Source organism: Babylonia areolata, chromosome 1 (assembly GCF_041734735.1).
Source record: "Babylonia areolata isolate BAREFJ2019XMU chromosome 1, ASM4173473v1, whole genome shotgun sequence".
NCBI lineage: Eukaryota > Metazoa > Mollusca > Gastropoda > Neogastropoda > Buccinidae > Babylonia > Babylonia areolata.
This window is the reverse complement of record NC_134876.1, coordinates 11,233,815-11,261,647: the sequence shown is the minus strand read 5'-3', so window position 1 is coordinate 11,261,647 and position 27,833 is coordinate 11,233,815. Positions and strand designations below refer to the sequence as shown.

Below are 27,833 nucleotides of genomic sequence, written 5' to 3'. Positions count from 1 at the left end.
AAAAAAAAAAAAAATTTTTATTTTGACAAAAGCATTTCTTTATCACCATCTTATCAAAGGAATCAAATTACATCATGGGGAAAAGTGATCGGTCAGTGCTAACAAGTGAGCATCATTCATGCTACAATGTTCCCACAAATATGACCAAATAAAATCCCATACTTTTTCCCGATCTTTACCAGACCATACTGAAAATTTTCCATACTAAACACAAAACCAAACATAATCAACATTTTGTCTGCAACGCTGCCAGACAAAGATCAGCAGATATCCCAGTATCAAGTGTTTTATTTTGACTTTTTGTTTTTTCATTAAAAAATCTATTTTTTGGAACTACACTAACTCTCTGTTGAATGGCACTGGTCAACAGTTTTATCAAAATTTTAAAGACTTCCCCAGACCATGACTGTCAAAATGTCTTTTTCAAAGCTTTTACAGCTCTATTTTTCTGAGATTTTTCCAGACTTCCACGAACTCCAACTAGTCTGATAAGCTATGATTGTCACACAACTGCAACAAAGTCGACCTTACAATAAACGAACAAAAAAAACCCCAACAACCCAACTCTCTCTGCTCCAAAACTTACAACAAATCAAACACAACCACTGGCTGCTTCCATGGGTGCTAAGAACTGTTCATTGTTTCAAAATATCCACAATTCTTCAAGTAAATAAGTATACACACCAAATAAGTTCAAAAGCAATAAGACATGGAACTGGTTAGAGTAAAAATTGTGCATGACCAGTTGAAGAAGCAACATGATCTGGCATAACGGAATGGACAGACAGAAAAGTAAACCATGTGCAAATACAGGGGTAAAATAATGCTGCACAAGAGAAGAAAAAGACCTGTTCATGAGATTCATGGAATTTTCTTCTTCTTTTTTTTTTATGAACTGAACATTTTCATTTTGGTCACAAAATGACTCCTTAGATCTTTTTTAAACTCTAGCCCATTTTTTTTCCTGCTTTCTGGCAAACAAGTTTCTTTGTGCAAACCATTTGTTTCAAGATGTAAATTCTTCAAGCACCACTTGAACTCCTGAATTATGGTACGGGTCACAATATACCAGGTATAGGATGGTGGTACGAAGCATTAAATTTAGACTTTTTCTTACAGTATTTTTTTTTCTGAAATCCTGCCAAACCCACCTCTAACCTTTAAGTTTTTCCTAAACATTACTGAACATGCTACATGGTATATTACTCATATTTACTGAGGCAAAAAAAACCAACAACAAAAAAACAAAAACAAAAAAAAGCACCACCACCTGAAAAAAATAAAACTAAAAACTAAACACTGAAGTATGTTTCCAGCAGTATTTCAGGGAAAATGTTTCAAGATGGGTGTTAACACAGAATGCACTGGGTAACTAACACTAAATAGCAATGAAATGTTCTTACATAATGTTAACAAGGAAAAGTTCTTAAATAATGTGAATCAAAATAGGTCTCTGATGTGGGCGATCAAAATTCAAATGTTCCTCACGATACCATTCAGTCATGCATACAAATGTGTCTCTTTTCCATTCTTTACTTTTCTTTTGAGAATTAGCCCCAGATATCAGTACTTTTTTTTGTCTTGACTAGTCTTAACTCTCTCCATACGAACGGCGAAAGAGACGACGTTAACAGCGTTTCATCCCAATTACCATCATCAAAATATTGCAAGCGGAACGCTCTTATACTGAAGAGGTGAATGTTGACAAAGAATACCACAGTTCTGACGATGGAAGCTAAAGGTTGGGTCATTCAGACACCCACTGGACATCCGAGGGGTCTGTGCAGAGAAGAAGAGAGGGCTGGCCGTACTGAGTGAGTTAATGTTCAGAATGCAAATGTGTCACCTTTCGTTCCTTTGCTTTCCTTTTGGGTTCTAGCCCCTTAGATTAATACTTTTAACGTCATGACTAGTCCTTCTGACTGATTTAAGTCTCTACAAGTGTAGAAAAGCACACATCTTTGGAGCGCTGAATAAACTCAGCTGGCTTTGGACACCTTACAGAAGTCTGCGAATAACATCAACCCACAGATGCACACAACTGCAAGCTCATGATCACTCATACACAGACCACACACACAAAAAGCATGCACAAAGTCTCACACTTGGTGGGATGATTCATTGTTTCAAAACATACACTCTTGCATATACTTTTTCCCCTAAGAACAGTTTTCCAATAGCAACCTCCATAACTCAAAAGGTAAAAATACTTCTTGAAAAGAAGGGAGACAAAGTTTTCTGTGACTGTCATAACCACACAATTTACTGCAGGGATACATAAGACTCAAAACAAAACGAAAGCCATTGTAATCAGTGCTGAAGTCTAAAGGATTTATATATATATATATATATATATATATATCTATATCTGTATATGTTCTGTCAAATTACACACATATTTGCAATTAATGAAATGGTTGTGAAGAGAGGGAGATGAGTGAGCAAGACCCAGTGCTCTAGGTGCTAACTTCACATCACTAATTTTACCCTTCTTTGTTGTCATCAGCATAACAATTCTGACAAAGTTATGTTGACAATTTCACACAGATACCCCACATGTAAGAACTGTTTCCCTTAAAATTTTCACTTACTTGACTGTTTTTATCTGGCAGGATATAAAATTTGAGTAAATAAGACCAATCTACCTTATCCTGACATGAGCCATCTCAGTCAATACAATATTTGTGTAAACTCTTTCACAGCCGAGTTTTCTGTGCAGGAAACACTCCCCAGTGCTGAACATTTTTGATACAATGCTCTTAGTCACAGGCTTTTTTCATGTCAAAACAACACAATGGACTTTCACTTCAGACTGAGTCAGGGAGCAAAGGTTATTGTTCTATTGGTGGTAAACTGGAGGCAGCTGTCAAGCTTTGTTACAATGTGAAAAACGGTCCTTTTAACATTACTGCTGGAAGTTGACTAAAGTTGCCTATGGTGTTGCATTGTCTAGTCGACTTTAGTCGCTGATGATGGTGAAAGAGTGAAACAAAAACAAAAAACATTTCATATGTTTAACAGGCAGAAAGTACCATGTTTTATCACTGGTCCAGAGAAAAAAGAAATTTTCAAGTATCAAAATCACTGCTGAGAATTTTTTTTATAACATTTATGACTTTTGCCAATGTGCAGCATGTTCAGAATGTGATGGCAAGATAGGTCTTCCCATTCTTCAGTTTAACATCTTTTCACTGGAAGTGTAAGAAGACAAAGGGAAAAAAAAGGAGTAGACAATGTGTGAGTACACATCCATGTTTTCACATTCCTATGTTTCTCTCTCCATATATTCATATATGTGTGTGTGTGTGTGTGTGTGTGTGTGTGTGTGTGTGTGTGTGTGTGCTTTCTTGATTCTTTCATCCTGCCAACTTTGGTTTCTTCTCTATTTGCGTGGTCGCTGAGAAAATGGCAATGTTTAGAGTATACTATCATCATGGACAATTTACCAAGACAAATTTGGAGAACAAAGTTTACCTTGTACACTCACATAACTGAGACAGGATAATGACATACATTTACTTTGCTGACACAAGTCAACAAAGACAAAAATGAAAAGAAAAAAAAAAAACAACCAAGAATAATTCCTTCAATTATTACAATCTCTGGTAAATCTATTTTCTAAAAACAACAATGAGCATCCACATTTATTACAACCCAACTGAAACAGTAAAAAGAAAATGAGAGATGATTAGACCAAAATGTGACAAATGACAGGCATTTTTATCCAAATAAAATCATATGTAGTTGGATAAACAAAACAAAAAAACTATTAAAAAAATAGAAGCAAAGAAGAGCAACTCAACCAGTCTACAAAATTCCCAGACAGTTTTACAGGCAAACTGCCAGACAAAAAAAGTACAAGCATTGGGAATCAATCATCCACACCAATGTTGCGGAACAGGTAGGACATGGACTCGCCATGGTGAATTCGCCGGATGGCCTCAGCCAGCAAGGAACTGATATCCACCGTCTTAATTTTGTGACACTGCATCTTCTTCACCTCATGGGGAACTGTGTTTGTCACCACCACCTGCACACACACACATACACACAAACACTGTATGTGCCCACATATACACTCACACAGCTGATTAACATGAATACACATATGCATGCTGATGAGTGCAAACACATACACATTCATGTGTACTCACAACATATACCAAAACATCCCCCACTGACCACCTCTGAAAATGATCCATACCATCAGCACAAAAATACTGCACTGTGTCAAACACAGGAAAAAAAATCAATCCCATAAATGGGGGAAAAAAAAACCTAACCGTGAATCAATTAATCAATTGTCATACATAGTAACAGCATTTCATAAATTCATGGTAAATAAACAAACTATTGTGGATTAAAAGAAGATTCCAGTGCTTGCACACACACAAACACACACACACACACAGTCACTGTCTTTTTCTCCTCATTTCATGTTTTAGTCATACAAATTACTTTGAAGAACTCTTGAATTGAAATTCCCCCCAAAATTACACTGAACTAAAAGTAGTGAAAGAATGTATTAGTTATATGTAATTGAGCTGAAAGAATGTATTCTTTGTAACGGGACAATAGATTTATTCTTCAAGCTGTTATTAACCCCTTTGATAATGTATTCTGAACCATTTATCAGCAAAGGATTTGTTTGTGTAGCCATGTTGATTACGAACCTGTTAGTCAATGACCACTACAATCAAAGTAGCTCAGTACAGAGCTACTGACTTATTTTCACAGAGCCTCAGCAATCGGACTACTGGTGACGAGTATGAGGTGAAGGGCTGTCACCTCACTGAGATAAAACAGAGCTTACAGATAAGGATGTCGGTCATCTTTCTTGATTTGGACATGTCCCTTTTGGGATTGTATTTAGTTCGGCAACATCACTTACACCATTCATATGTAAGCAAAACATACCAGTGCATTTCAAAATCATGCAACACTGATCTTTATTTCACAATTGCAAGGTTCTGAATTCAAGGGGTGAAGGCACACATTCCTACATACATTTTGTGGGAATGGAAAGACTTTGCGGAGAAAATCAAGAGACGAATTCAACAGAAACGGTCAATGTCAGTTTGTTTATGAGGATTAAAAACAACAACTGAATACATTACCTCATCTATACAGGAATCCTCAATGACACTGGGTGCATCACAAGACAGAATTCCGTGTGTTGCCATCACAAACACTTTGTATGCTCCTCTGTCCTTCAAGATCTCAGCCACTTTGACAAAGGATTCGACATCGTCAATCATGTCATCCTGGAGACAGAATGGATTTACTAATTATCTTGCCATAAATATCTAATTATGTTTGAGGTAAGCTGTTATTGATTTATGTATTTAAAGTATGCTTGCATGCATGTGTGTGTTTAAAAGTGTGTGTAAGTGTATGTTTGTGTGCGTGCTGTGAGAGCATGAATATGGCTGAAAGCTTGTGTGCGTGTACATGTACGTCTGTGTGTTTGTGTGTGTGTGTGTATGTAGCTGTGTATCAAGTGCATATGCGTTTACATTCAAGCACACATGTAGGGAAACACAAATCATAACATACCACAATGATTGCAATGCGTCCACCCACATCACCAACCACACTCAGAGGGGGCTTTTCTTTAGGCTTGGGTGCTGAAAACACAAAGTACAGTTACCCAGAAAACCTTGCATGCATAGTACCGACATAAATAACACAATAACATACTACACTACACAGATGTGTTTGCGTAAATAAGAAAGCACTCTACAGTCAACAAACATATGACATCAACAGTACAAACATCATCAGAGTAATATGTTAGTAATGAGAAAGTAAAGACATAAATAACACAATAGTTATATTACAGATGTATTTGCAAAAGTAAGAAAGCACTGTACAGTTCAACAAATGTATGAACATCATCAGTAAAAACAACATCACAGCAATAACACTAAATGCTGTCTTTTTATCTGTTAGTATAAAGGACCCATCAGTGTTGCAATCATCAAATTTTGTCCTATATTTAAATCAGAAGCCCCAAAAAAGGTTTCATGCTGCTGAGTTGTCAGTTTCAGTTTCTCAATGCGGCTACCTTGGGTTCAGATAAATCCACATTAGCTACACCACATCTGCAAGGCAGATGCCTGACCAGCAGCATAACCCAATGCACTTAGTCCTTGAGTGCATGCATATATATATTTGTGCACCTATCAGACTGGATTTCTTCTGCAGAACTTTGCAGGAGGGTAACCATTTTGTTGCCGTGGGGTCTTTTTCAGTGCGGCGAGTGTGTGCTGCACACATGACCTAGGTTTATCATTTCATCAGAATGACTAGGTGCTCAGTTAGATTTTTCCAGTCAAACTTGGGAGAAAGGGTAAGAGCTGGATTCGGACCCAGACCCCTTGCGGACACTGTATTAGCAGATGAGCTTCTTAACCACCCTTCCCTCTGAGTTGTCAACAGTCTGTCTATACTGAAACAAAATAAAACGTTTGATGCTACCAAGTGATTTAGTCGGCAGTCTACTTTGTTAAGAACATCTAAGTTACACTGATAAATGATATAAAAAAAATTTTAAAAATAAAAAAATAAAATAAAAAAAAGAGAAAAAAAGACAAACAAAAAGAAGACAAAAATGAGAAAGATTTAGATGATAAACTGATTTCTAGATGTAAATATCATGCTGACAGTAAAATTATGCTGCATAATCACTTGATATGAAACATTTAGTCCATGACTTCGAATTCTAGACCGGAAAGAAAAAGGAATGTTCACAATGGCTTCGTTCAAGTAAGAGAAAAATGTTCACAACAGAAGACTGTGTAAAGAAAGAACGCTGCTGACAGTTGCTTCAGTTAACATTATCCACACTGTCCACTGCCGCAGCACATCTACTTCATCCACCAATACAAACAAAGGATATAATATTGCTATGCTATATTTTTTCAACTGTTTGTTTTTTTTATTTTTGTTCAATGTCTGGTTAGTTCAAGCACAATATCATCCGGACAACAAAAAAGCTTTATCATAAAAAAACCACACACAAAACCACCACCAAAACACACACACAGAGTGACAAACAGGTAATGCACAGATAAAAAAAACAACAACATGCATTCAAAAGAAAAAAGAAATTACTGGGTAAGATCTCAAGGCCGCCAATAGAGGGAACAGAACGCCCTTCGCCTTCCCCAAGAGGAGGAGAATTCCGCCCATCATCCTCCTCTGACTCTGGTATCCTGTCTTCTCCATGGATGACTGCAATACTCAACCTTAGTCTCTCTGCATACGACGTTGCCCGCTTCACAGAGTTCGCATTTCTGGCTACGATCACAGCATTTCTGTAATCTGGAATCTGAAACAGGGAATAGTTTCACTCCTGTGTTTCTGTTTTCAACTGTAACAGACATCACAATGAGAACTAACAGTTACTGAATACCTCCTTACCAAAACATGCAAACTGGATCATTTTCTCTTTGTAATCAAACAACCTCGATGTAATTAATACAAATGCAAAACAAGACACAAACAATTGCATGCACACACCATCCACCACATAGAGAGATTCACATTAAGATTGCAACAAAAGAACTTTTAAGAATGGAAGAAACTAGTCTGCAGGATTTGTATGTAGATGTTGCAAAGCATGATTATTGTGCAAAATATCAATGAAAACTATTTCCTTTATAAATAAACGGTCTGACAAATGATAAATGGCCCCACTGTAATTGCAGAAATGTATGTCCAGTTATCCTTACAGTTGCAGAAATGGATTTTTGAAATCTGTTGGGGTTTTTTTTGTTGTTTTGTTTTTTGCTGTATATTTTCAATCTTTAAATTAGATCTGATCTTCTGAACATGTACATAATCATCACTGAACACTGTCAAACACACAGAGCTCTTTATAACCTTCAAAGTAAGTCTGAATTTCCATTTTTCATTATTTATCAAACTTGACGATGAGCTGTATTCAAATACAAGTCATAAGACTGGTCAGCAAAGTATTAATAACAATAATAATGAAAACAATGTTGAATCTTACTGAGTTCTGAATATAATCCACAAGGAAGGTGGAAGCACGGAGATTGTCCACAGGCACATTGAAGAAGCCTTGCACTTCTTTCTGATGAAGATCCATGGTGATGATATGACTGAAGCCTGCAACACAGCAACATCATTTATCTTACTCTAAAATATCATGATGGAACTCCTTGAAATCATTCACTTCTTTACTGTGATGGACCTCCAAAGGGGAAAAGATCCCCCCCCGCCCCCCCACTCCCCTTTTTTTTGCCTCCAAATTTGCCCATTTGATCATATTTCCATTTATAACTATAATCCCCCATACTTATTTTGTCCAGTACAACTACAAGTCTACACCTTCACACAAAAAACAACTTCCAGTTCATTCTGTTTTGGGCAGTTAGAAAGTGATCCCTTTGTTATCAGTTCTGAATCACTTAAATCCATATTACCAGGCTATCTTGAACTGCCTGTTTGTGAACAAATAGTCTTACCAGCTTTGCTGATCATGGTTGCAAATAGTTTACACACAATGGAGCCCCTCTTTCTCATCTTACACTGCCGGGAATATGGCAGGTAGGGGATGACGCCAACAATGTTACGTGCTGAGCTGGTCTTGGCTGCATAGGCAATGATAAGCAGCTCCATAATGTCATTGTTGACATCTCTGGAATCAGAATTATTTGGTACTTTTAGCTTAGTTCATCTTGTGCATTTCTGAGTTTTCTCACACAGAATTCTACAACACCATTATGTGTGACGGGACATTGATGATTGAACAAAATTCTATTCAATTCACACACAGAAGCAGAGTAACATCTGACAAAACTGACAAGATTTGAAAATGTCTAAAACAACACATTTGCTGTTTAGAGAATATAAACATACTGATGGCTGAAGAATATTTTATCATGTATGTCGTCAGTCAATGATAATTACCAGTGTGCTAACATAATAACTGAGGCTTTGATCTGGCGAGCAGATAATAATAATATTCATACAGTGCTGAATCTTGTGCAGATCTAGTGCGGACTGTTCCTCTCCTTCCCCTCATCCCATTGTCCGTTCCCCTTCCCCGCCTTCCTCCGGGATTCAAGCCTTGTCATCATTTGATGTAGATGTCGGCATGTCAGAAACTTATGCAAATGCAGACTATGGTTGGAACATTTTCCACAGGTCGGTCTGACTTTTAAGTCACCCCCATCTCCTTTTCCCACACAGAGCTGAATCACCTTAGTGACTAGGCCAAGAGGATATTTACTGGTATGCTAAATTTATCTTTGATCCAGATGACTACCATACTCAAAGTCTGAACCTTCCTCCTCCCCACCTTACTTTCCCCCTCCTCTCCTTGTGACGTAATGTGTTAAGCTTGTCGTCATGGCGCATGGAAGTAGGTTTTGAATTGTAGCGAATCAGAATGTAGTAGTGAATGTGTCAATCACTCACTCAATGTCACCAAGACAAGCCAAGATTGGTTACTGTTGCTCAACCAACTGGGGAGTGTTGTGGTTTCTATCAGTGTAGAATAAAACTAGTATGCCAACTTAAATTATAGTTGTCTTCTGAAAGAAATTGGACCAGTGAAAAGGTGCAAGGGAATCCTTGTTGACTGACCTTTGGGGGCCTGTGTGCTGCTTAGGACCTAGCAGGAATTGCTTTGCAGGAATTGTCTGCTGCTTAGTAGGAACTGTTCAGATGGCTGAGCACTGCTTATGCTTAGCAGGAAAAGTGTGCTGCTGAGGGCTCAGGAGGAACTGCTTATGGCTTGGTAGGAAATGTGTGTTCCTTACACAGCTTTGTTGGCTTTGTATATGGTTTTGTTAAGGCTGTTTTCTAGTAAACACTTAATAAAAACCACTTTATGTGGCATTGCTATTGGTATGAGGAGAAGAGTCTGTGCATCATCCCCTTTGTTCCTCTGACCAGTGAACCAATACTCTATTTTTCTACCCCCTTTTTAATCTTCTCTCCACTTCTCCCCACCCCATATTGTTTAACACTATCAATGTGGATTTTTCTTAAGAATTTTGCCAGGGCCAACCCTTTTGCTGCCCTGGGTTCTTTTACATGCGCTAAGTATATGCTGCAAACGGGACCTCGGTTTGTCATCTTATCTGAAGGATTAGCATCAAGACCACCCAAGGTCTAGAGGAGGGGAAGAACATACTGGCAAATGCAATAACTGAACCAGCACACTCAACTCTTGCTTACGAGGCAGATGCCTTACCTCTAGGCGAACAATCCACATATAATTCCGACAGCATGTTACTGTTAGCATAATCTAATTTTCTGAAATGCAGTTAATTTTGTGTGAATGTGTACAGTCTAAAATCTTAGCCAGGACAAGATTTTCTGGTCAGTGGCAACAAATCTGAAGCAAGATACATGCATAACATTAACAACAGTGTGATTCTCATTTTTATTTCTACGCAGATCGTGTTTGGAAAAACCTGTTTCTCTTAACTCTGTACCTTACACAACCTCTGCAAATGGTTCTGTGGCTTGATTATAGTTGACAGTATTCCAAATATAAACATATCTATGTCTGAATTCGATTCCTTTTAAACTATCAATTGCAGTCATTTGTTCCTTTCCTGGATTCTTATACATTTACTGTGACAGTAGCAGTACTTCCCTAACCAGTCATGCATGATTTCTGCAAGGACAGAACCTGCATGATTTCTGCAAGGACAGAATGAGTTACATGGGTCATTTCAATAAGAAGAAAACATGTTATCAGTTACTGAGAACCATCAGGTGAGAATGAGATGTTAGAAAAGCAGCAGAACACTGAATAGGATAACGAGAAAGAAGTTGAAAATAAATCCTCACAGTCTCGTACAATAAGTTGAATAACACTGGCTTAAATTTAAAGTCAAAGTAAACCACCATAATCTAACACAGTGAAAAACTAAAACAGTTTTATTGGTGTTAAATACTTCTCTTTTTTTCAATTATAAACAAATAAATGTTTATTGTAAAATTATACTGACAGTGACACTTTCAGTTCCTGTAGTAACTTTCTGTAGTAAATGAAACTGAAAATATACCTATACAGATAATCATTCTTCTTATTTGATTGAACAGTTAAAGATTCCATGTTTACAAATAGTCACAGGACTTTTAAAGAACAGCAAATACTTGTTTTATTTTTATCATTCAAACAAGTCAATGTCTTTCACAGGAGCCATGCCTAATGAATAAATTATCTGTGTCAACATTCTACATTTGACGTACTGCATGATTATATTAAAGTATATATTTGTATGAATGAATTAATAACAAAATGTATAATATTCAGGACTTTTCTTACTTTGTGCCTGTCTGTATGATATAGATGTCCTTGCCCCTTATAGACTCCTTGATCTCCACTATGGTCTCTGCAATCATAGCATTACACACATTAAAATAAAATATTCCCCTTGAACGCTGACAAAAAACAACAACAACAACAAAACAACAACAACAACAACAAAAAAACAAAGAAAAACAACCCATTTTATTGGTTAAAAAGACACAGACAGTGAGGATATCAGGAGGGAACCTAAGAAATATAGATGGAAAAAAACAACAACAAAAAACACACACCCCAAAGCAAAAAAAAACAAACCAGAGAAAGATTGGCAGAACAGAAGATTAAGATCAAGAGTAAAAAAAAAAAAAAAAAAAAAAAAGCAAAAAAAATTGAATTCATGCTGAAAGAATGAGTCCTGAGTAAATAAGACTGAAAATATACCTGGAGAAAAGGCAGCCAATGCTGCTTCATGCTTCCCATCATGTATCGCACAAGTAAATTATCTATAAACATATCTGGAGTGGAACTCACCTAGAACCTTCATAAAGAATGGGAACTCTGGTTTGCTTTCTTGCACTTGTGGTAATTTACTTGTGAACAACCTGGTGGGAGACACCACCTTACCCAAACAGAACTCGGCACTGGCTTTCAGTTGTGCTCTCCTTGGTGCAAACATGACTGTGCTTATTCATAATAATATTAATATGCTCCTGCTATCCTGGTCCCATTCAGATCTCATTTCACATGACTTGTACATCATTCTCTGATTCTGTTCTTCCATGTCTGACAAACCAAAGCAGAACTGTAATATATTATATGCATATATAAGTCATAACTTTATATATATGTAATATATATTTAATACATACACAATATATAAATATATATATATAAAATAGTTATTTGATAAATTGCTGATACATGTATGTCATGATCATCTGAGAGAGACAGAGTGAGAAAAAGATATCGATCAGCCACAATGTGATTGTGTATAAAAACATTTTAAAAAACCACCCCCACACACAGTGACACACACACAAAAACACAAACAAACAAACAAACAAAAAACCACCCTTATTACACCAATTTTTCCATTGACACTTATACCTCTGTTTGGCTTGTGATAAATGGAGATATCAGCAAGACGGAGACCGAGTTTTCTGAAAAATGAATTAACATAGGCTTGAAAATATAACAATGCCAAAGGAATCAATAATTACTTACAGAGCACAAATAAAATCTGAGAAAAATGTGCAATAAGCATACAGTAATTCCAGAAATCAAGTCTAACATCACTCATCATGTCAGAATATATACATGTAGTGTAAGGTCACTCAGATTCATCAACAAAAGCTGCTGAAGAAGTTACAGGTATGCCTGACCCTAAAATTGGTGATCACTTATAGAATACTTTTTCTTCTTCCGGATGATGCCCAGGGTCAACCAGTTGACCATTATCAGCATTTTGTAGTGGTGGGTTCCGGTTTAAAAAAATAAAAATAAAATAAAGTGGCAGTGGATCAGCTGAGTGCCAGTACTGCCACCTTCTTAACTCACTCCATGCCAAGAGTTTTTGCCCTTGCCAATCCCTGAAAACCCAGGGTTTGTATAGGATGGGGAAAAAATTGTAAAAAAAACAAATGAACACCCAGACGATTGATATTTAGTATATGTATGCAAGGAATGTTGTTCCATATGTGTGCAAAAAATCAAAGTATTTACTCACCATCTTGATGTTGATCGCGGTATACATATTTTGTGTATTTTTTAGCATTTTTGCACCCATCAGAAAGGTACACCAAGTGCCCTTGAACATGTTCCACATCACATTCTAACACTATTTGAGGAACTGAAGACCTAGTGCATGCAATGAAGTATGAACAGGTGGTGAAGAAAGTTGAAATTCACACATACAAAAAAAAATATTGTCTCTACATAATGAATAAAAAAGGAGTTCACTGTACACAAAAGCCTGATGTAGTATCACCGACAATAGTCTTGTCTTGAGTGGAAGAGCTCATGGCAGGTGATGCTGAGTCCTGGGAGGGAAAAAGGAAAAATTGTCAGTCCAATCACTGGTGAAAACACTTGCAAAATCGTCTGTTTCCTCAGTGGTTTCGTCGTCTGTGTCTGTCTCATGTGTTGGCACATGTTCCTCACTTTCCTCTCCATTGTAAACACTCTCTTCAGCGGCCAAATCTATTTCTAGTTCATCAGGATCTGGTTCAAATTCACTGTCCGAAGAATCAGCATTATCTCCTTCGACATCAGAGCCTTCACTTTGGATCATTTCCAAAACATCTTCGACGCTGAGTAACATTTCACCTCTCCGAACGTGTCGAACACTTCGCCGTGACGCCATCTTGTCAAACAACTTACAAAGCTGACAGGGGGCATGCTTTGTTATCAACTGCGGTTGAGCTTATCGCGACACACACGCAGCATGTGTGAATGAAAAGCTGACCAGAGGTGACGTAAGATATCACATCTGCTTTTGATTTTCGCATCCGACGCGTCACTCCGACAGCACGACTTTTTAAAATCCAAGTCCGCATATGCGGACATTGGCATCCAACGCTTTCTCCGACGATGTCCGCATATGCGGACAATGGCAGCGAGTGAGTTAATGAAGTTGACAAGAGTTAAGACATCAACAGTCTCCTGGGGCAGGGCATTCCAATCACGGATTGTTTTTGTTGCTGGTGGAGGTGTGGGCACTTGACTTTGGTCATGCCCCAGCTGATCTTATATATCATGACCAATCTGGCTCTCCTCCTATGCCGTTCCAGGGTTTCCCACCCCAGTGTCTGCAGCAGTACGGTGACACTGACTGTCCTCTGGTGTTTACTGAGGGCAAATCGTGCTGCTCTTCATTGGACTGCTTCTCTTTTGTCTATCTCTTTCCTGGCGGTGGGGTCCCATGCTGTACTGGCGTATTTGAGGATAGGGCGTATCAGGGATTTGCAGGCGAGTGACCTTATTTTGATTGACGCCTTCCTCAGGTTCCTTTGTAGGAAGCCGAGTGTCCTGTTTGCCTTTGTCACCATGTTGTTGATATGGTTCGTGAAGCGGAGATTGGACTGGAGTGTGACGCCAAGATATTTAGTGGCTGTCACAGACTCCAGCCAGTGACCTTGCAGATGGTACTCCCAAGGACTGCTGTTTAACCTCGTGGTGCACGTGAGGTCACTACATTTTTCAGGATGGAATTTCATCTCCCATTCATTTTCCCAGGTCTCTAGTTTCCTCAGGTCATCTTGCAGGGTGTTGTGGTCACTTGGGACTGTGATGAGACAGTACACAGCAGTGTTGTCTGTGAAGAGGCAAGCTGGGGATGTCACTCACGATGCTAGGTCGCATATGTATACCAGGAACTGGCAATAGTGGCATGGACCAAGCACTGAGCCCAGCGATACTCCTGATCTAACCGGAGTGTGACCAGACCTCTCTCCGTCCACAGCCACATACTGTCTTCTGCTATCCAGGAAGCTCTCAATCCATGAGTTGGTGATGTTTCTGACGCTGTAGTGATCAAGCTTATACAGCGGGAGAGAATAATTAACTTTGTCAAATGCTTTGGCAAAGTCCATCACCATGATGTCAGTTTCATCTCTTCCCTCAACTTTGGCAGTCAGCTCGTCGAGAAACTCCAGGAGCTGTGTCTCACAGGAGCTGTGGCGGCGGAACTGGTGTTGTTCATCGCCCAGTATGTAGTTCTCTTCCAGGTGAGTCATGAGCTGGCTCACTATGATGTGTTCCAGCACTTTACAGGGCACACTGGTCAGAGATACCAGGCGGTAGTTTGCTGGGTTGTAGTGTTCACCCATCCTGTATATAGGTGTGACTGTCACCACTCTCCCATCATCCGGGACCTGTCCTGAGTCAAGGGAGCACTGGTAGATCTATCCATGTCAGGACAGGGGCCACTTCAAGGGTACATTCCCTGAGGACTCTTGGTGGCAGACCATCAGGGCCAGTGGCCTTGGTTGGGTTTAGTCCAGCAAGGAGCTTGTGTACACCAGCTTCAGTGATAGTGATGTTGCCCATAGTTGGATAGTCCTCTCTGTTGCCCTACATGTTGCATTTATTGCTGAATTGGTCTGGTGTGTATTTGTCTCCATTGCTAAAAGCGCTGTCAAACTGAACGTTGAGAGCTTCAGCCTTTGCTTTGGAGTCCGTGATCAGTTTACCCTGAACCTTGAGAGGGGCTACTCCAGAATTAGAGGACTTCTGGTGTTTGACTAAGTCCAGAAGCATCTGGTGTCATGGCAGGGCCTTGAGTCGTCTTCTGTGTTCTTTTGCGAGAAGAGTCTCCGCATGTAATTCCAGTATGCAAGCCGGAGTTTTCTTTGGATCTCCCTCTCCAGGGCCTTAACTTGATCTTGGTAATGAGTCTGGCACATCCTCCGGTGATCTGTGGTCTTTGATTCACTATGCAGGCCTGGTGTGCGGTGGTGGGAGTCTTGCGTTCTGTGATCTACTGTCACTTGTTTTTTCATTTTCCTGTACTTGTGGTCCCTTTTCCTACAGAGACGGCACAGTTCAGGGGTGAACCAGGGACAGGAAGCCTTTGGTCTTGCTGTCTTGTGGGGGATGTTCTTTGCCATACTTGTGCTCAGCCAGGTCTTGAAATGCTGCCGTATCTCCTCTACTGGGGTGTTGTCATCCATGGCGTCAATGTCTGGTTGGAGGCTGTGCATGTCTGTCTTCAGTCCCTCCCAGTTGGCCTTGTTGCACAAGGGGATCTGTCTTGGTGGGTTGGTCTTCCTAGTCACACAAGTGAGGAACTCACAGTAGTCTATCTCATAGTCAGTCGGGGGACCATTTCTACACGGGGGATCAGTTCTGGTCGGTTGGTCAGGATGAGGTCTAGTGTGTTCTGCCTTCTGGTAGATCATGGACCATCTGTTCCAGACTGCGGTCATCCAACAGATCAAGGAAAGACTGGTGAAGTCCAGGGCACTGACATTTTGGCTTAATAGAGACTGTCTGTGGGTCAGAAATCCAGTCAAAGCCAGGGAAGTTGAGATCACCAGCAATTAGAATCTGTGCACTCTCAATAGCGGCCGCCCTCCTGAGACTTTTCTCAAAGTTGTTGAAGCTTGCCTCATCGCTGACATCAGGGCAATAGTAGCAGCAGATGTAGAGTGATCTGTGGCCAGGTGTCAGCACCTTCACCCAAATCGCTTCGCAGTCTGTATCTAGCTCTGGGACCAGTGTGCACTGCAGTTCCTCTCTAGTGGCTATAAGGACGCTGCCAGCACCTCTGCCTCCTCTGTCCTTGCGGAAAGCCATGTAGTGAGAAGGCAGGAATTCTGAGTCCTTAATATCTGGATGGAGCCAGGTTTCTGTACCAAAGAGAATATTTGGTTTGATACTGTCGAAAAGATGCTTAATTTCAGCTTGTTTTCCACTGACAGACTGAAATTTGAAATTAAGCAGGCGAAGGGGTCTTGATTGCTCTTTATTCTATTGACTGGCTCTTGTAGGTGTTGAGCAGTGAAGGGGCTTGAAGTCAGTCTCTACGGGTGATGGCAGAGAGCTATCGCTGAAGTGTGAGATGTGGTGGTGTTCCGCTTCAATACCAAAATGGTCGAATGCTGTCTGACTGTAGTTTGGACTGCCACAGATCACACAATGCCATGATACCTGGGACGATTCCAAGTTCTGGTATGTCTGCTGTCCAATGCTCTGGCAAGATGCATGAAACCAGAGACCACAGGTTTCACATGCCACTCCTCTGTCTGTCCAGCCTACAGTTCTGTCACAGGTACCACATGGTGCGTGTGATGATTCCTCTGCTGTGGACTGGGACTGTGGGTTGGTTAGATCTGGTGATTGAGTCACTCTGTTTACTTAAGTCTTTGTGGGCTGAATGGACCAGGGTTTGGCTCTGGGGTGTATGACAGACAACAGCAGGCTGACTAGGTACAAAAGTATGAGTGTACTGTGATAAGGTGTTCCCTTCTTCAAACCTCTTGCTCTGCCTGTAGTCTGGATGAAGATGGCTAGACCTGGTCCAAGTGTGCGCATGACATTCTTCTTGGAAGTTTATAGTAGTAGTAGTAGTAGTTAGGGACTGGCAAGTCATCTGCCTAGACCTCTCGGCCTTTTTATATCCCCATCTTCACTTCTTCCATTATATTTTATTAATTTATTTTCTTCTTCTTTTGTTTGTTGCAGCTGGGCGGGGTACGCAAGTACACTTCTGTAAGAAACCTTGTTTTATTCATCATAATAATAAAAAAAAATTCTTTTAAAATGGCGTTGGTGTCAAGGATATTTTTGAATGTGTTAGTATTTTGTGCAAGTTTAACTTCAGTTGGTAGTGCATTCCATGTTTGTGCAATTTGGTTCACCAATGAATTTTTTCCAATGTTGGTGTTGCAGTGTTCTAAACAAATTTTCTTTACCAAGTTCCTTGTACTATCATAGTACGACATTCTAAAGATATGTCTTGCATTTACATCATTTATGTTATTTATTATCTTATCAGTTTCAATCAAATCTCCTCTTACTCTTCTACCTTTTAGTGAGTACAGATTTAAGTATGTAAGTCTTTGTTGATAACTCATATCTTGCATTCTTTTAATTATTTCGTTGCTCTTCTTTGGACCCTTTCTATTGCTATAGATTGTCTCTAAGGTATGGGTGCCACACAATATTACCATATTCTACATGCGATCTAACTAATGCTTTATACAGACTGAGAAATACATCTTTATCTAAGTAATTGAAGGTTCTCTTAATTACACCAATCATTTGATTGGCTTTATTTATAATATTATCAATATGCGTATCAAAGGCTAGTATATTGTCAAACATTATTCCTAGGTCTTTCTCACTATGGCATTTCTCAATATTCTGTGTCGTGTTTTCTATTTTGATATGGTAATTCACTAATTGTTATTTGGATTTTTTTTTCTTATGTGCATTACTTTACACTTTGAAACATTCAAATAAAGGTTCCATTAAATAAAAGTTCCATTTGTCAGACCATTCTTGTAGTGTATATAAATCAGTTTGTAATGTGAGACTTGTGTGCATCACCATATATTTTAGTGTCATCTGCAAAAATTTTACACATACTTTGTATAAAATAAGATGTTGGTGTATTTTTCTGGGAGTGAACTTTTAAGTGGAATGCAATTGCACGCTAAAAGCAAAACCTTAAAGTTTTCATTACGTTCAGTGTTTAACCTCCTTTTCACACCTCCTCATGGGCATATACGAGAGTGATACGATGCATAATATGAACACAAAACTAGTTTGCAAACTCAGGGGAGATAACAGCTTGCTGTGACTTGGTGTCTCGCGCTCAGATTTATGGATATATACTATTCCCACGTTATAAACACAAAAAATCCAACTTACGTGGCAACAAGCGAGCAAAGTTCGGGATGTGAGTTTCCCGCAAGAAGTATTATGGGACCTTTAGTCCCAAGAGTCGCGGAGCTCATGGTTCAGCACGTTGATTTTCTCCTTTTTCCGAGTGGATCTGACGACAAGGCACCACCACGAAGCGGCCTTGACCTTATAGCCTACTCGATCAATGGTACATCCGGCGGAGTCAGACAAAAAAGAAAGTTGGATAAATCGAGAATATTTATAGCAGAACACAGAATGAACTATGAAATTAATGTAGTTTGACTTTCTATGTATTCTTGACTGACGCTCTTTCCCAAACCAGCGACGCAAATTCTGACCCCTTACTTGACCTCATTTACATGAAACCCGCGAACTGTCAGCTCTGGTCCCGTCTGCTCTATGTTTGCACGACTCAACCTTATCTTGTATAACCGAAGTAGAGTTGTTTGCACAGCATCACGAGTGATTATGTCGCAGTCTAAATATTTCACTCGTCAGAGAATAGCTTCTCAAACTGTTCAACCAAAGATAGGTCATTCGGATAATTCGATGAAAGTGGGGATACCAGCTTCAAAATCTGGCAGCAAGAGACGGCATGTGAAAATTGATTACAACACTGATAAAGGCGCTGTTGGAGACAAAAATAGTCAAGTGACAGTTAAAACAGAACAAGGTGACAACACAGTTGATCAGTCAACAAAACCTGCTAAAAAGGAATCATCAGAAACGGGAAAGTATGTTTTTAATGTGAAGGATGAGCCAGATGTGAAAACAGTTAAATGGGAGCCACCGCTGTGGCAAGAGCAGTTGGCAAACATCTTCGAAATGAGAAAGTTTAGAGATGCGCCTGTGGACACAATGGGGTGCGACATTATCGGAGACAGAGAAGCATCGCCAAAAGTATGTCTTTAACGCCCAGTTTGTGCACCTTTTGGCAATATCCACATATTTTCACCTGTGCTTTTCCGTTTACAAAATAAGATGGAAAAAGTGGAAATAATGTTCTCTACATTTCTTTCCCTACACTCTTTGACTGGCCTTTTGGAGGGGACGAAATGTAGAGTATATATATTACAATGTCATTTAAACAAATATACAATAATGAATTTTTCCGTCTTTGGAACCAAACTGAATGGAAAGAGAACAGAGAAAGAACTGTGGATATTGCCCATCTTTCAAAGATCAGATCATATGACATCGATAAATTCTGAATATGTGCAGAAAGACAGGTGTTTTTCATGTCGCTTCTGTGTGTGCATACGAAATTGTTTCTTCTCGTTGACATGAGAATTATCGGTAATTAAGCAATCAATCAGCCCCTTATTACTATAGTATATTAATTCAGAAGATATCAAAACTGTCATTTTACTGAGGAGGGGGTTTGTGAAATCAGAAATTAAAACACAAGACCTATATTTGAATTTGTCTTTTGGAAGTTATGGAACTAATGAGTACACATGTGTATTGTGTATGTGAGTGTGTGTGTGCCTCCTGCATCTTTGAATTTCAAAATACATTATATTTAATTTTCATATGATGTTGCAGACATTCCGTTATCAGGTATTGCTGTCACTGATGTTATCCAGTCAAACGAAGGATGAGGTAACTTCAGCAGCCATGAGTCGCTTGAAACAACATGGGTGCACTGTTGACAACATCCTGGATACTCCAGATGATACACTTGGTCAGCTAATATATCCTGTTGGCTTTTGGAGGGTGTGTTTATTATAAATTGTGTGTTTGTGTGTGATCTTATGTATGTGAGAAAGGTAGCAGAATGGTTTTAATTTAAGACATTTACCTGCCACTAGTGCCAGTACTGTATCCCTGTTGGCCTGGGTTCAAATCCTGGTATCACCCTTTCTCCAATGGAAAATCAAACTGAGCGTCTAGTCATGGCTAAAAAAAAGTGTTGTCCTCATGCAAAATTCTGAGGAAGAGACACTGACAGGTACACAAATAAATGTGTATATTATATATATGTGCACACACTAAAGGCCCAGCTAGTGCACATTTGTTTATGCTGCTCATCGGGCATCTGCCTAGCAGATGTGTTGTAGTGTACACACATAATATGACCCCTTCATATGTCAAACACACACACACACACACTTTAAATTTGACATTAACCTTCACCGTACTTGGTTATTTTCCCACTTATCCATATTTAGTGGGTCTCACAGACCCACACTCGCTAAAGAAGGAATCCAGAGCTTACCCCCTATTCATACATCGTGGGTCTGACAGACCCATACAAATTAATGTGGGCTTTTCCAACTTCAATAGACTGAGCAACACGTTCCTGTCATCAGATCTTTTCCCACCCCTCTTCCGGCCAATCAATAGCAGCCTCTGTATGTCTGTGTCTGTGTCTGTGTGTGGCAGCCTCTGTATGTGTGTGTGTGTGTATGTGTGGCAGCCTCTGTATATATATATATATTTGTGTGTGTGTGTGTGTGTGTGTATTTGTGTGCGTGCGCGAGCGTGTAAGTATACGCGTCAGGAGAGCTCTGTGCGCGCGCGCATGTGTGTGTGTGTTCGTATGTGTGTAGAGGATGAGGTATGTGTGTGTTTGCATGTGTACTGTAGGAGCAACGGAATACTGGAATGTGCGGGTGTACACACACGCACACACACACACACACACGCACGCACACGCACGCACGCATGCACACACACACACACACACACACACACATATATATATATGTCATCGTCAGGAAAAGGGATAGGCAAGATGTACGTGTAACAAAGACCATGTGCGGCGCCGAGTGTTGGACAGACCATCGCCTTGTAGTCTCGAAGCTGAATATTCGAATCCAGCCCAAGAGACGCCCCCAAGGCCAGAAGGCTCCAAAACGGCTTAACATCGCTAAGCTGAAAAACATCACCATCAAACAGTCCTTTGTGGAGCTGCTGGAAGATCGTCTGGAATCCGCCTCTCTGGACAACCAGAATGTGGAGTCTGACTGGAGGACCCTGCATGAGCTGATCTATAGTACAGCTTCAGAGACCCTGGGACCCATGACCAGAAAGCACAAAGACTGGTTTGATGAAAACTGTGATGAAATCAAGCAGCTTCTGGATGAGAAACGCCGTCTGCATCAAGCCTACCTGAGCAACCCAAAGTCCACATCAAAAAAGGATGCGTACGATGCCATCCGCAGGACTGTTCAGCAAAAGTTACGCCAGATGCAGGATAAGTGGCTGAGTGACAAAGCTGATGAGATCCAGGGATATGCTGACAGGCACGATATGAAGAGGTTCTATGATGCCTTAAAAGAAGTCTACGGCCCCACATCCTCAGGATCATCCCCCCTCCTCAGTGCAGATGGGAATACCTTGATCACCGAGAAGGAGAAAATTATCGAACGCTGGGCTGAGCACTTCAACAGTGTCTTAAATCGCCCTTCCTTCATAAATGATGAAGCCATAGACCGTCTCCCACAAGTCCCCATCAACGAAACACTGGACGATCCGCCAACACCTCTTGAGACCCAGAAAGCAATCCATCTGCTATCCAGTGGCAAAGCACCTGGCTCAGACTCCATACCAGCAGAGGTCTACAACGATGGAGGCACTGTGCTGACTGAGAAGCTCCATCAGCTGTACTCACTCATGTGGAAAGAAGAGATGATCCCCCAGGATTTCAAAGATGCATCTATCATTCACTTGTACAAGCGAAAGGGGAACCGGCAAGCCTGTGATAACCATCGGGGCATTTCCTTGCTCTCCATCGCAGGCAAGATACTTGCCAGGATCCTACTAAACCGCCTCACAGCACACCTTGACCAAGGTCATTTGCCTGAGAGCCAATGTAGATTCCGGAAAGAGCGCGGAACCACCGACATGGTGTTTGCTGCAAGGCAGCTGCAAGAGAAATGTCAGGAGCAAAATGCTGCTCTGTTCTCCACCTATGTCGACCTCACCAAGGCCTTCGACACCGTGAGTAGAGAGGGACTGTGGAAGATCATGGCCAAGTACGGATGCCCTACCAGCCGCCGTGGCGAAGTGGTTAGCGTCGCGGACTGACGGCTGGGAGGACGCGGGTTCGAATCCCAGCGGAGGTGGGTTTTTAGGCCCGTGGCCGGCTCCTACCCAGAGTTGAGTGTGCTGTGGGCTTAAATGGGGAGACTGGGACCACACAGTCGAGTGTCATCCACTTCAAGGATGCGTCTTTGGGTGTGTTGCTCTAATTACCTGACCAACACTGCAAGTGTCTGTTTCTCTCGGGCCTGGTTAACGCCGGGATATCATTATGACAGGAAGCGTAGAGTACAGCCTTGTCACGCAGTCCCAAACCAAAATGGACCTCCATAGCAACATCGTCATCATCATCGTCATCCTCCTCCCCCTTCATCGTCATCAATATAAACAAAATAGTCTCAAAGTCTGTGGCCTTTCATGCCCTGCTCTCATGGTGACCTCAGTTTCGATACCCCTCCACTTCCGTGCTTTGGGTGAGTCCTGTCAATGTCGTCAGTGTCGGCAGATTCATGGGGGGGCTGTTGTTTGAGGGACGTGGTGGCGGTCTCCACTCTGGGAGAGACGCTCGCTCAGTCTGGCTCCGCGACTAAGCCATTATTGTCGTTAGTAGGGGGCTTAGTAGGTGGTGTCCTAAGTACGTTAAAACAGAACAGGCACCACTGAACACCACTGAAGTGACTCAGCAGCAGTGCAGGGTCTCCTCTGGTGTGTGGCCTCCAGGCGACCTAACATCGATGGTTCCCTTTGGACTGCCGACGCTGGGACTGCGACGGACGAACCCGGGTGTGGCCGAGTATGGGGGAATCTAAATGAGCGGCGTGGGAGTAATGCCACTGAAACGGCGCAGATGATGGGGCAGCAAAAAAAAAAAAAAAAAAAAAAAGTACGGATGCCCTCGGAAATTTATTTCCTTGGTCAGCCAATTCCATGAAGGCATGCAGGCTCGAGTCCAGGACAATGGCGAAACATCTGCTCCTTTTGCTGTCACAAATGGTGTCAAGCAAGGCTGCGTCCTGGCTCCAACGCTGTTCAGCCTCATGTTCTCTGCAATGCTTACTGATGCCTTCAGAGATGGCGATGTTGGAATCGACCTAAAGTATCGAACAGATGGCAAGCTAACTTGATGGCAATTAATAAACTTGATAATCATCAAAATATAACTTGCCTGAGGCAATGACACTGGTAGCCTGCTGTACTGTTGTGTTCTCCGTGAGAGCCGGATGCGATGTGCCAGCCAACTACAGAAGCAGTGAGGTAGCCTATGTGTCATCAGTCACGTACGCACAATCACTTCGTTCCACGTAGTACAAAGGGATTATTGGTTTGTTCCCTTCTTTTGTGAGTGTGGGTCTGAGAGACCCACGAATTACGAATAAGGGTACTTAGTGTTTTCTCTTCTTTGGGGAGTATGGGTCTGTAAGACCCACAACGTAGGAATGCAGGTAAAAATTTTCACAATTACGTAACTGATTAACTAATCAGTTAAAGTGTACATTAATTTACTAAAATGATGCATATGTTGTGACAACAAAAGTCATGAAATTTCAAATTAATCGGACACCAAATATATTTTAAAGGCATTTTTTAAGGCAAAAATGGGTCTGTCAGACCCACAAAGTACGGTGAAGGTTAAACTGAAGAACACACATATCAGTATATATTATGCAAAATGTGTGTGTGGTGATCTGATGTATGCGAGAAAGGTGGCAGAATGGTTTAAGATGTTTACCTGCCACTTGTGGCAGTACCATATCCCTGAGGGCCTGGGTTCAAATCCTGGTATTGCCTTTTCTCCAATGTTTGGAAAATCAAATTGATTGTCTAATCATTTAGATGAGATGATAGACTGTGTACACACACAACCATGGGGGAAATGATTTCTTTCACTGAGGACTTTTTGTTGGATATTGGAGTTGGTGATTTTATTTAAACTTACAACTGAGTAGATTCCACATTGGATTAATGATTTGTAAGAAATGATGTAGATCTATTTTTCCACAGCCTTTAGCGTGAGAAGAGAGAGGGGAATGTAAGCTCAAATGTCTATTGTTTGTTTTCTTTCTTTCTGATCAAGGGAACTTATTGTCATTTGGTGAATTCATGTGTTTTGTATATTTCGAAGAAAAGTTGTAATAAAAAACTTGTATTAATAAACTATTAATATTATACAGTTTGATCTCTAAATGTCAGTTGATTGTGCTTTCAACAATGAATGAAACGTCTCTGGACAGCGAAAGGTGGAGTACATCAAAAGGACCTCTCAGATCCTGAAAGACCAGTATGACAGTGACATTCCTGGCACACTGGAGTTGCTGTGTCAGCTACCTGGGGTGGGTCCCAAGATGGCTCACCTGACCATGAAGAGTGCCTGGAGCACCATCACTGGCATTGGAGTAGACACCCATGTGCATCGCATCTCCAACAGGCTGAGATGGGTGAAGACCAAGCAGCCAGAGGAGACCAGAAAAGCCCTAGAGGAGTGGTTACCCAGGTTTGTGGACACTGTCCCAGCAAATGTTGCCACAGTAGACAGTAGATTATTGTGGTTTGTGTATTAGTTTTTGCTTTGCACTAGAAGTGGTTTGTTTATGGGTGTGCACAAATGTAAGAAAGAGTCCTAGATTGAGAGAAAGGAGATGTGCTCCTATATTGTATTCATATAGTTTTCTCAGTTTGTTTTTCTGTTTCAACTTAAAGGGTGGCTTTACCACCACAGTTCTGACCTAAAGATATTCCACCCAGTTTTTATTATTTTAGATAGCCAGAAAATGTGGGTAGACTTATGCCAAATTTGAGATTGACTTACATTTATGAAAGAATTCATAAGAAGACACTTCATAACATTTATTTAGCATGGCAATTTCCATGGAAAAGAAAGATGGACACAAAGAATAAGACGTCAGTTGATTTCAGGTTTTATGTCCAGTCACATATTCATGCACAACTTTAGAGAATTCTGTGCTAAGTCTCCCACAGAGCTCTCAGAGAGTTTATATTACCACAGTTTCTGGCCTGTAATGTAATACAGCACATAAGGTATGCCATCTGAATTTAAAGAAAAAATATTTTTAACATATAGATTAATAAGCCATACGTACCTGATCAACTGTTTTTGCTCAAAGCAAGAATAATCTTCAGTTTTAATGTATTTTCAGTGTATTTGTTTGTGATTATATGCATACATATGCAAATATGTGTGGACATGTGCATAACTTGCATATGTGCATGTGAGAATATGTGTATGGTTACCAAGGTTTCTGGACATTGTTCTGTTTATGTATGTTAATATGTGTGTAGGTGCATATGTGTGTGCATGTGCACACAGACATGTACAATATTCACAAACTTGTGCATGCAATGGTATACTTTTCAGAGAACACTGGAGTCAGATCAACCACCTGCTGGTTGGATTTGGCCAGCAGACATGCACACCTGTGGCTCCGAAATGTGTTGGCTGCTTGAACAAAGACATATGCCCCTTTGCCAAGTCTCCACAAGCAAAAGTGAAGAAAGAGACTGTGAAAGAAGAGAAGTGAATCTTTAAGAAAGTTAAGGGAGCAATGTCAGGATAGTAGAAATAGAGACCAGAGAGAGGGTGTGTGTGTGTGAGTGAGTATACAGTGGTGAAGATAGATGCTGATGATTTGTATGTTTATCAAAAACCACAAACTAAAATCTTCATGCAAGGTCTGAGTCCAGCGGCAATATTTTGAACTTTATGTGGTGTATTTCATTATGTTGAATTAACACTTAGTACATGTGTATAGTGAGGCCAGCATGCATAAGATATAGAATTGTGAACAGAAAAATCAGATGCAGCAAACTCTTATCCTTTGAATTCAGTTTTGGGCTTTGATGCAGATCTCCATATTTAGGTTCTTCAGTGTAATTCTCCTTATTTCATCCATGCTTTCTGTAAACAGTGTGATCAAAACATCCAGATGGACTTGGAAAAGTTTGTCTGTGAATTTGTTGCAAAGTCATAGCATTTTCAACTTGTAATTTTGGTGGATTGCTGCTGCTGCTTGTTGATGGATTTCATTATGTAGCATGTACACAAAATCATTTTGCATCAAGGAAGAATATTGAAATCCTTGGCTATCAGTTTTTGGAAGATACAACACTTTGAATGGTTATTTAGCATTCCTTCCTTCATTATATCTTTCATATGCGCATATATTACATACTTGTATATAACTATACATAATTTTTTCCTAGTTTTCTTTTAAATAGTGGGGTTTCTTTTGGTACTTGCCTATGGTATGCTGGAGCCTGTTATGGGTTTGAATCTCAGACATCCAAGTAACAGATTGGCATTCTTTTTGCCCCTTTTGATGTGTTGTTGTTTTGGTGGTGTCATTCACTCATTGTAGTGTCACACAATGGTCCCCACCACTTTCCTTGGATGGGTGATTTATTAGTGTTAAAAAAAAAGAAAGAAGAAAATTACGTGTGACAGTTTTTTGACAGGGTTTTGTGTTAAGCAATCATTTTTTTTAAATTTAGTTGGGAAGTTGTTATGTGACACTTTTTGACTGTCTTGTGTTAACTGTTTAATTTTTTTTTATTGGGAAGTCCTGATAATTATGGCCTGTGGTCAGCTGGACTATCAGTAACAATGTCAGATGTCTGAATCCTGAGATGGTTATCTCTGTAAGCCATATCACATGAGGTGTTTGTCATTGTTAAAACTGATTTTACTGTATTAGGTTTATTGCTTGATAATCATTATTTCAGATGTCGTGTTATGTGCATTATATTTTGTATCACTCTGGATATACCAGTGTGCATTGTGTTTATTGTATTATATGTGTCATGAATAATGAGATTGATTAAAAAAAAAAAGAAACATAAAATCCAACTTAAGTTCTGTGTGTATTGTGTAACCTTGTGCAGAACTGAAGAGAAATGAGGGAAAAAAGAGAATATGAGCAGATAAAGAAATATGAAATGAAATAAAAATGAAGTAGAAAATGATGGTGAAATTAGTACCTCAATTTGAGTGATCAGTAATTAACTTCAGTTCTTGGTTGATTCAGTACAATTCACTAATTTTTCACCAACATACTCATGAATTGCTACTAGGCTGCTTGTGTTTTAAAGATACAAAAAATTGTGTGTGTGTGTGTGTGTGTGTGTGTGTGTGTGTGTTCTCTATTTAGTTTTGTTTAGAGAGACA

General features: G+C 40.1%; 2 protein-coding genes across 2 annotated transcripts; one reads left to right on the top strand and one right to left on the bottom strand.

Moving 5' to 3' along the window:
- Positions 1-2: 2 nt before the first annotated feature.
- Positions 3-18,840, bottom strand: LOC143279428 (phosphoribosyl pyrophosphate synthase-associated protein 2-like). Its single transcript, XM_076583477.1, has 9 exons — positions 18,674-18,840; positions 12,407-12,459; positions 11,318-11,384; positions 8,496-8,668; positions 8,021-8,136; positions 7,117-7,333; positions 5,557-5,627; positions 5,118-5,264; positions 3-4,030 (listed from the first exon to the last, which is right to left on the bottom strand). The coding sequence occupies exons 1-9, from the start codon at positions 18,757-18,759 to the stop codon at positions 3,872-3,874; spliced, it is 1,089 nt and encodes a 362-aa protein (XP_076439592.1). The 5' UTR covers positions 18,760-18,840; the 3' UTR covers positions 3-3,871.
- An 85-nt stretch (positions 18,841-18,925) lies between these two features.
- On the top strand, positions 18,926-27,631 carry LOC143279418 (endonuclease III-like protein 1). Its single transcript, XM_076583465.1, has 4 exons — positions 18,926-19,567; positions 20,213-20,383; positions 24,886-25,145; positions 26,028-27,631. Exons 1-4 carry the CDS (start codon positions 19,067-19,069, stop codon positions 26,188-26,190), a joined length of 1,095 nt encoding a protein of 364 aa, XP_076439580.1. The 5' UTR covers positions 18,926-19,066; the 3' UTR covers positions 26,191-27,631.
- Positions 27,632-27,833: the final 202 nt, after the last annotated feature.

Coding starts and splice junctions, on each gene's coding strand:
- LOC143279428 (XM_076583477.1), bottom strand. CDS start 18,759: ATGAGCTCCGCGACTCTTGGGACTAAAGGTCCCATAATACTTCTTGCG. Junction 8,669..11,317: donor ATCATACAGACAGGCACAAA/GTAAGAAAAGTC, acceptor TTCTGATTCCAG/AGATGTCAACAATGACATTA. Junction 5,628..7,116: donor CGGCCTTGAGATCTTACCCA/GTAATTTCTTTT, acceptor TTGTGTTTTCAG/CACCCAAGCCTAAAGAAAAG.
- LOC143279418 (XM_076583465.1), top strand. CDS start 19,067: ATGTTTGCACGACTCAACCTTATCTTGTATAACCGAAGTAGAGTTGTT. Junction 19,568..20,212: donor ACAGAGAAGCATCGCCAAAA/GTATGTCTTTAA, acceptor ATGATGTTGCAG/ACATTCCGTTATCAGGTATT. Junction 20,384..24,885: donor ATCCTGTTGGCTTTTGGAGG/GTGTGTTTATTA, acceptor GTCTCTGGACAG/CGAAAGGTGGAGTACATCAA.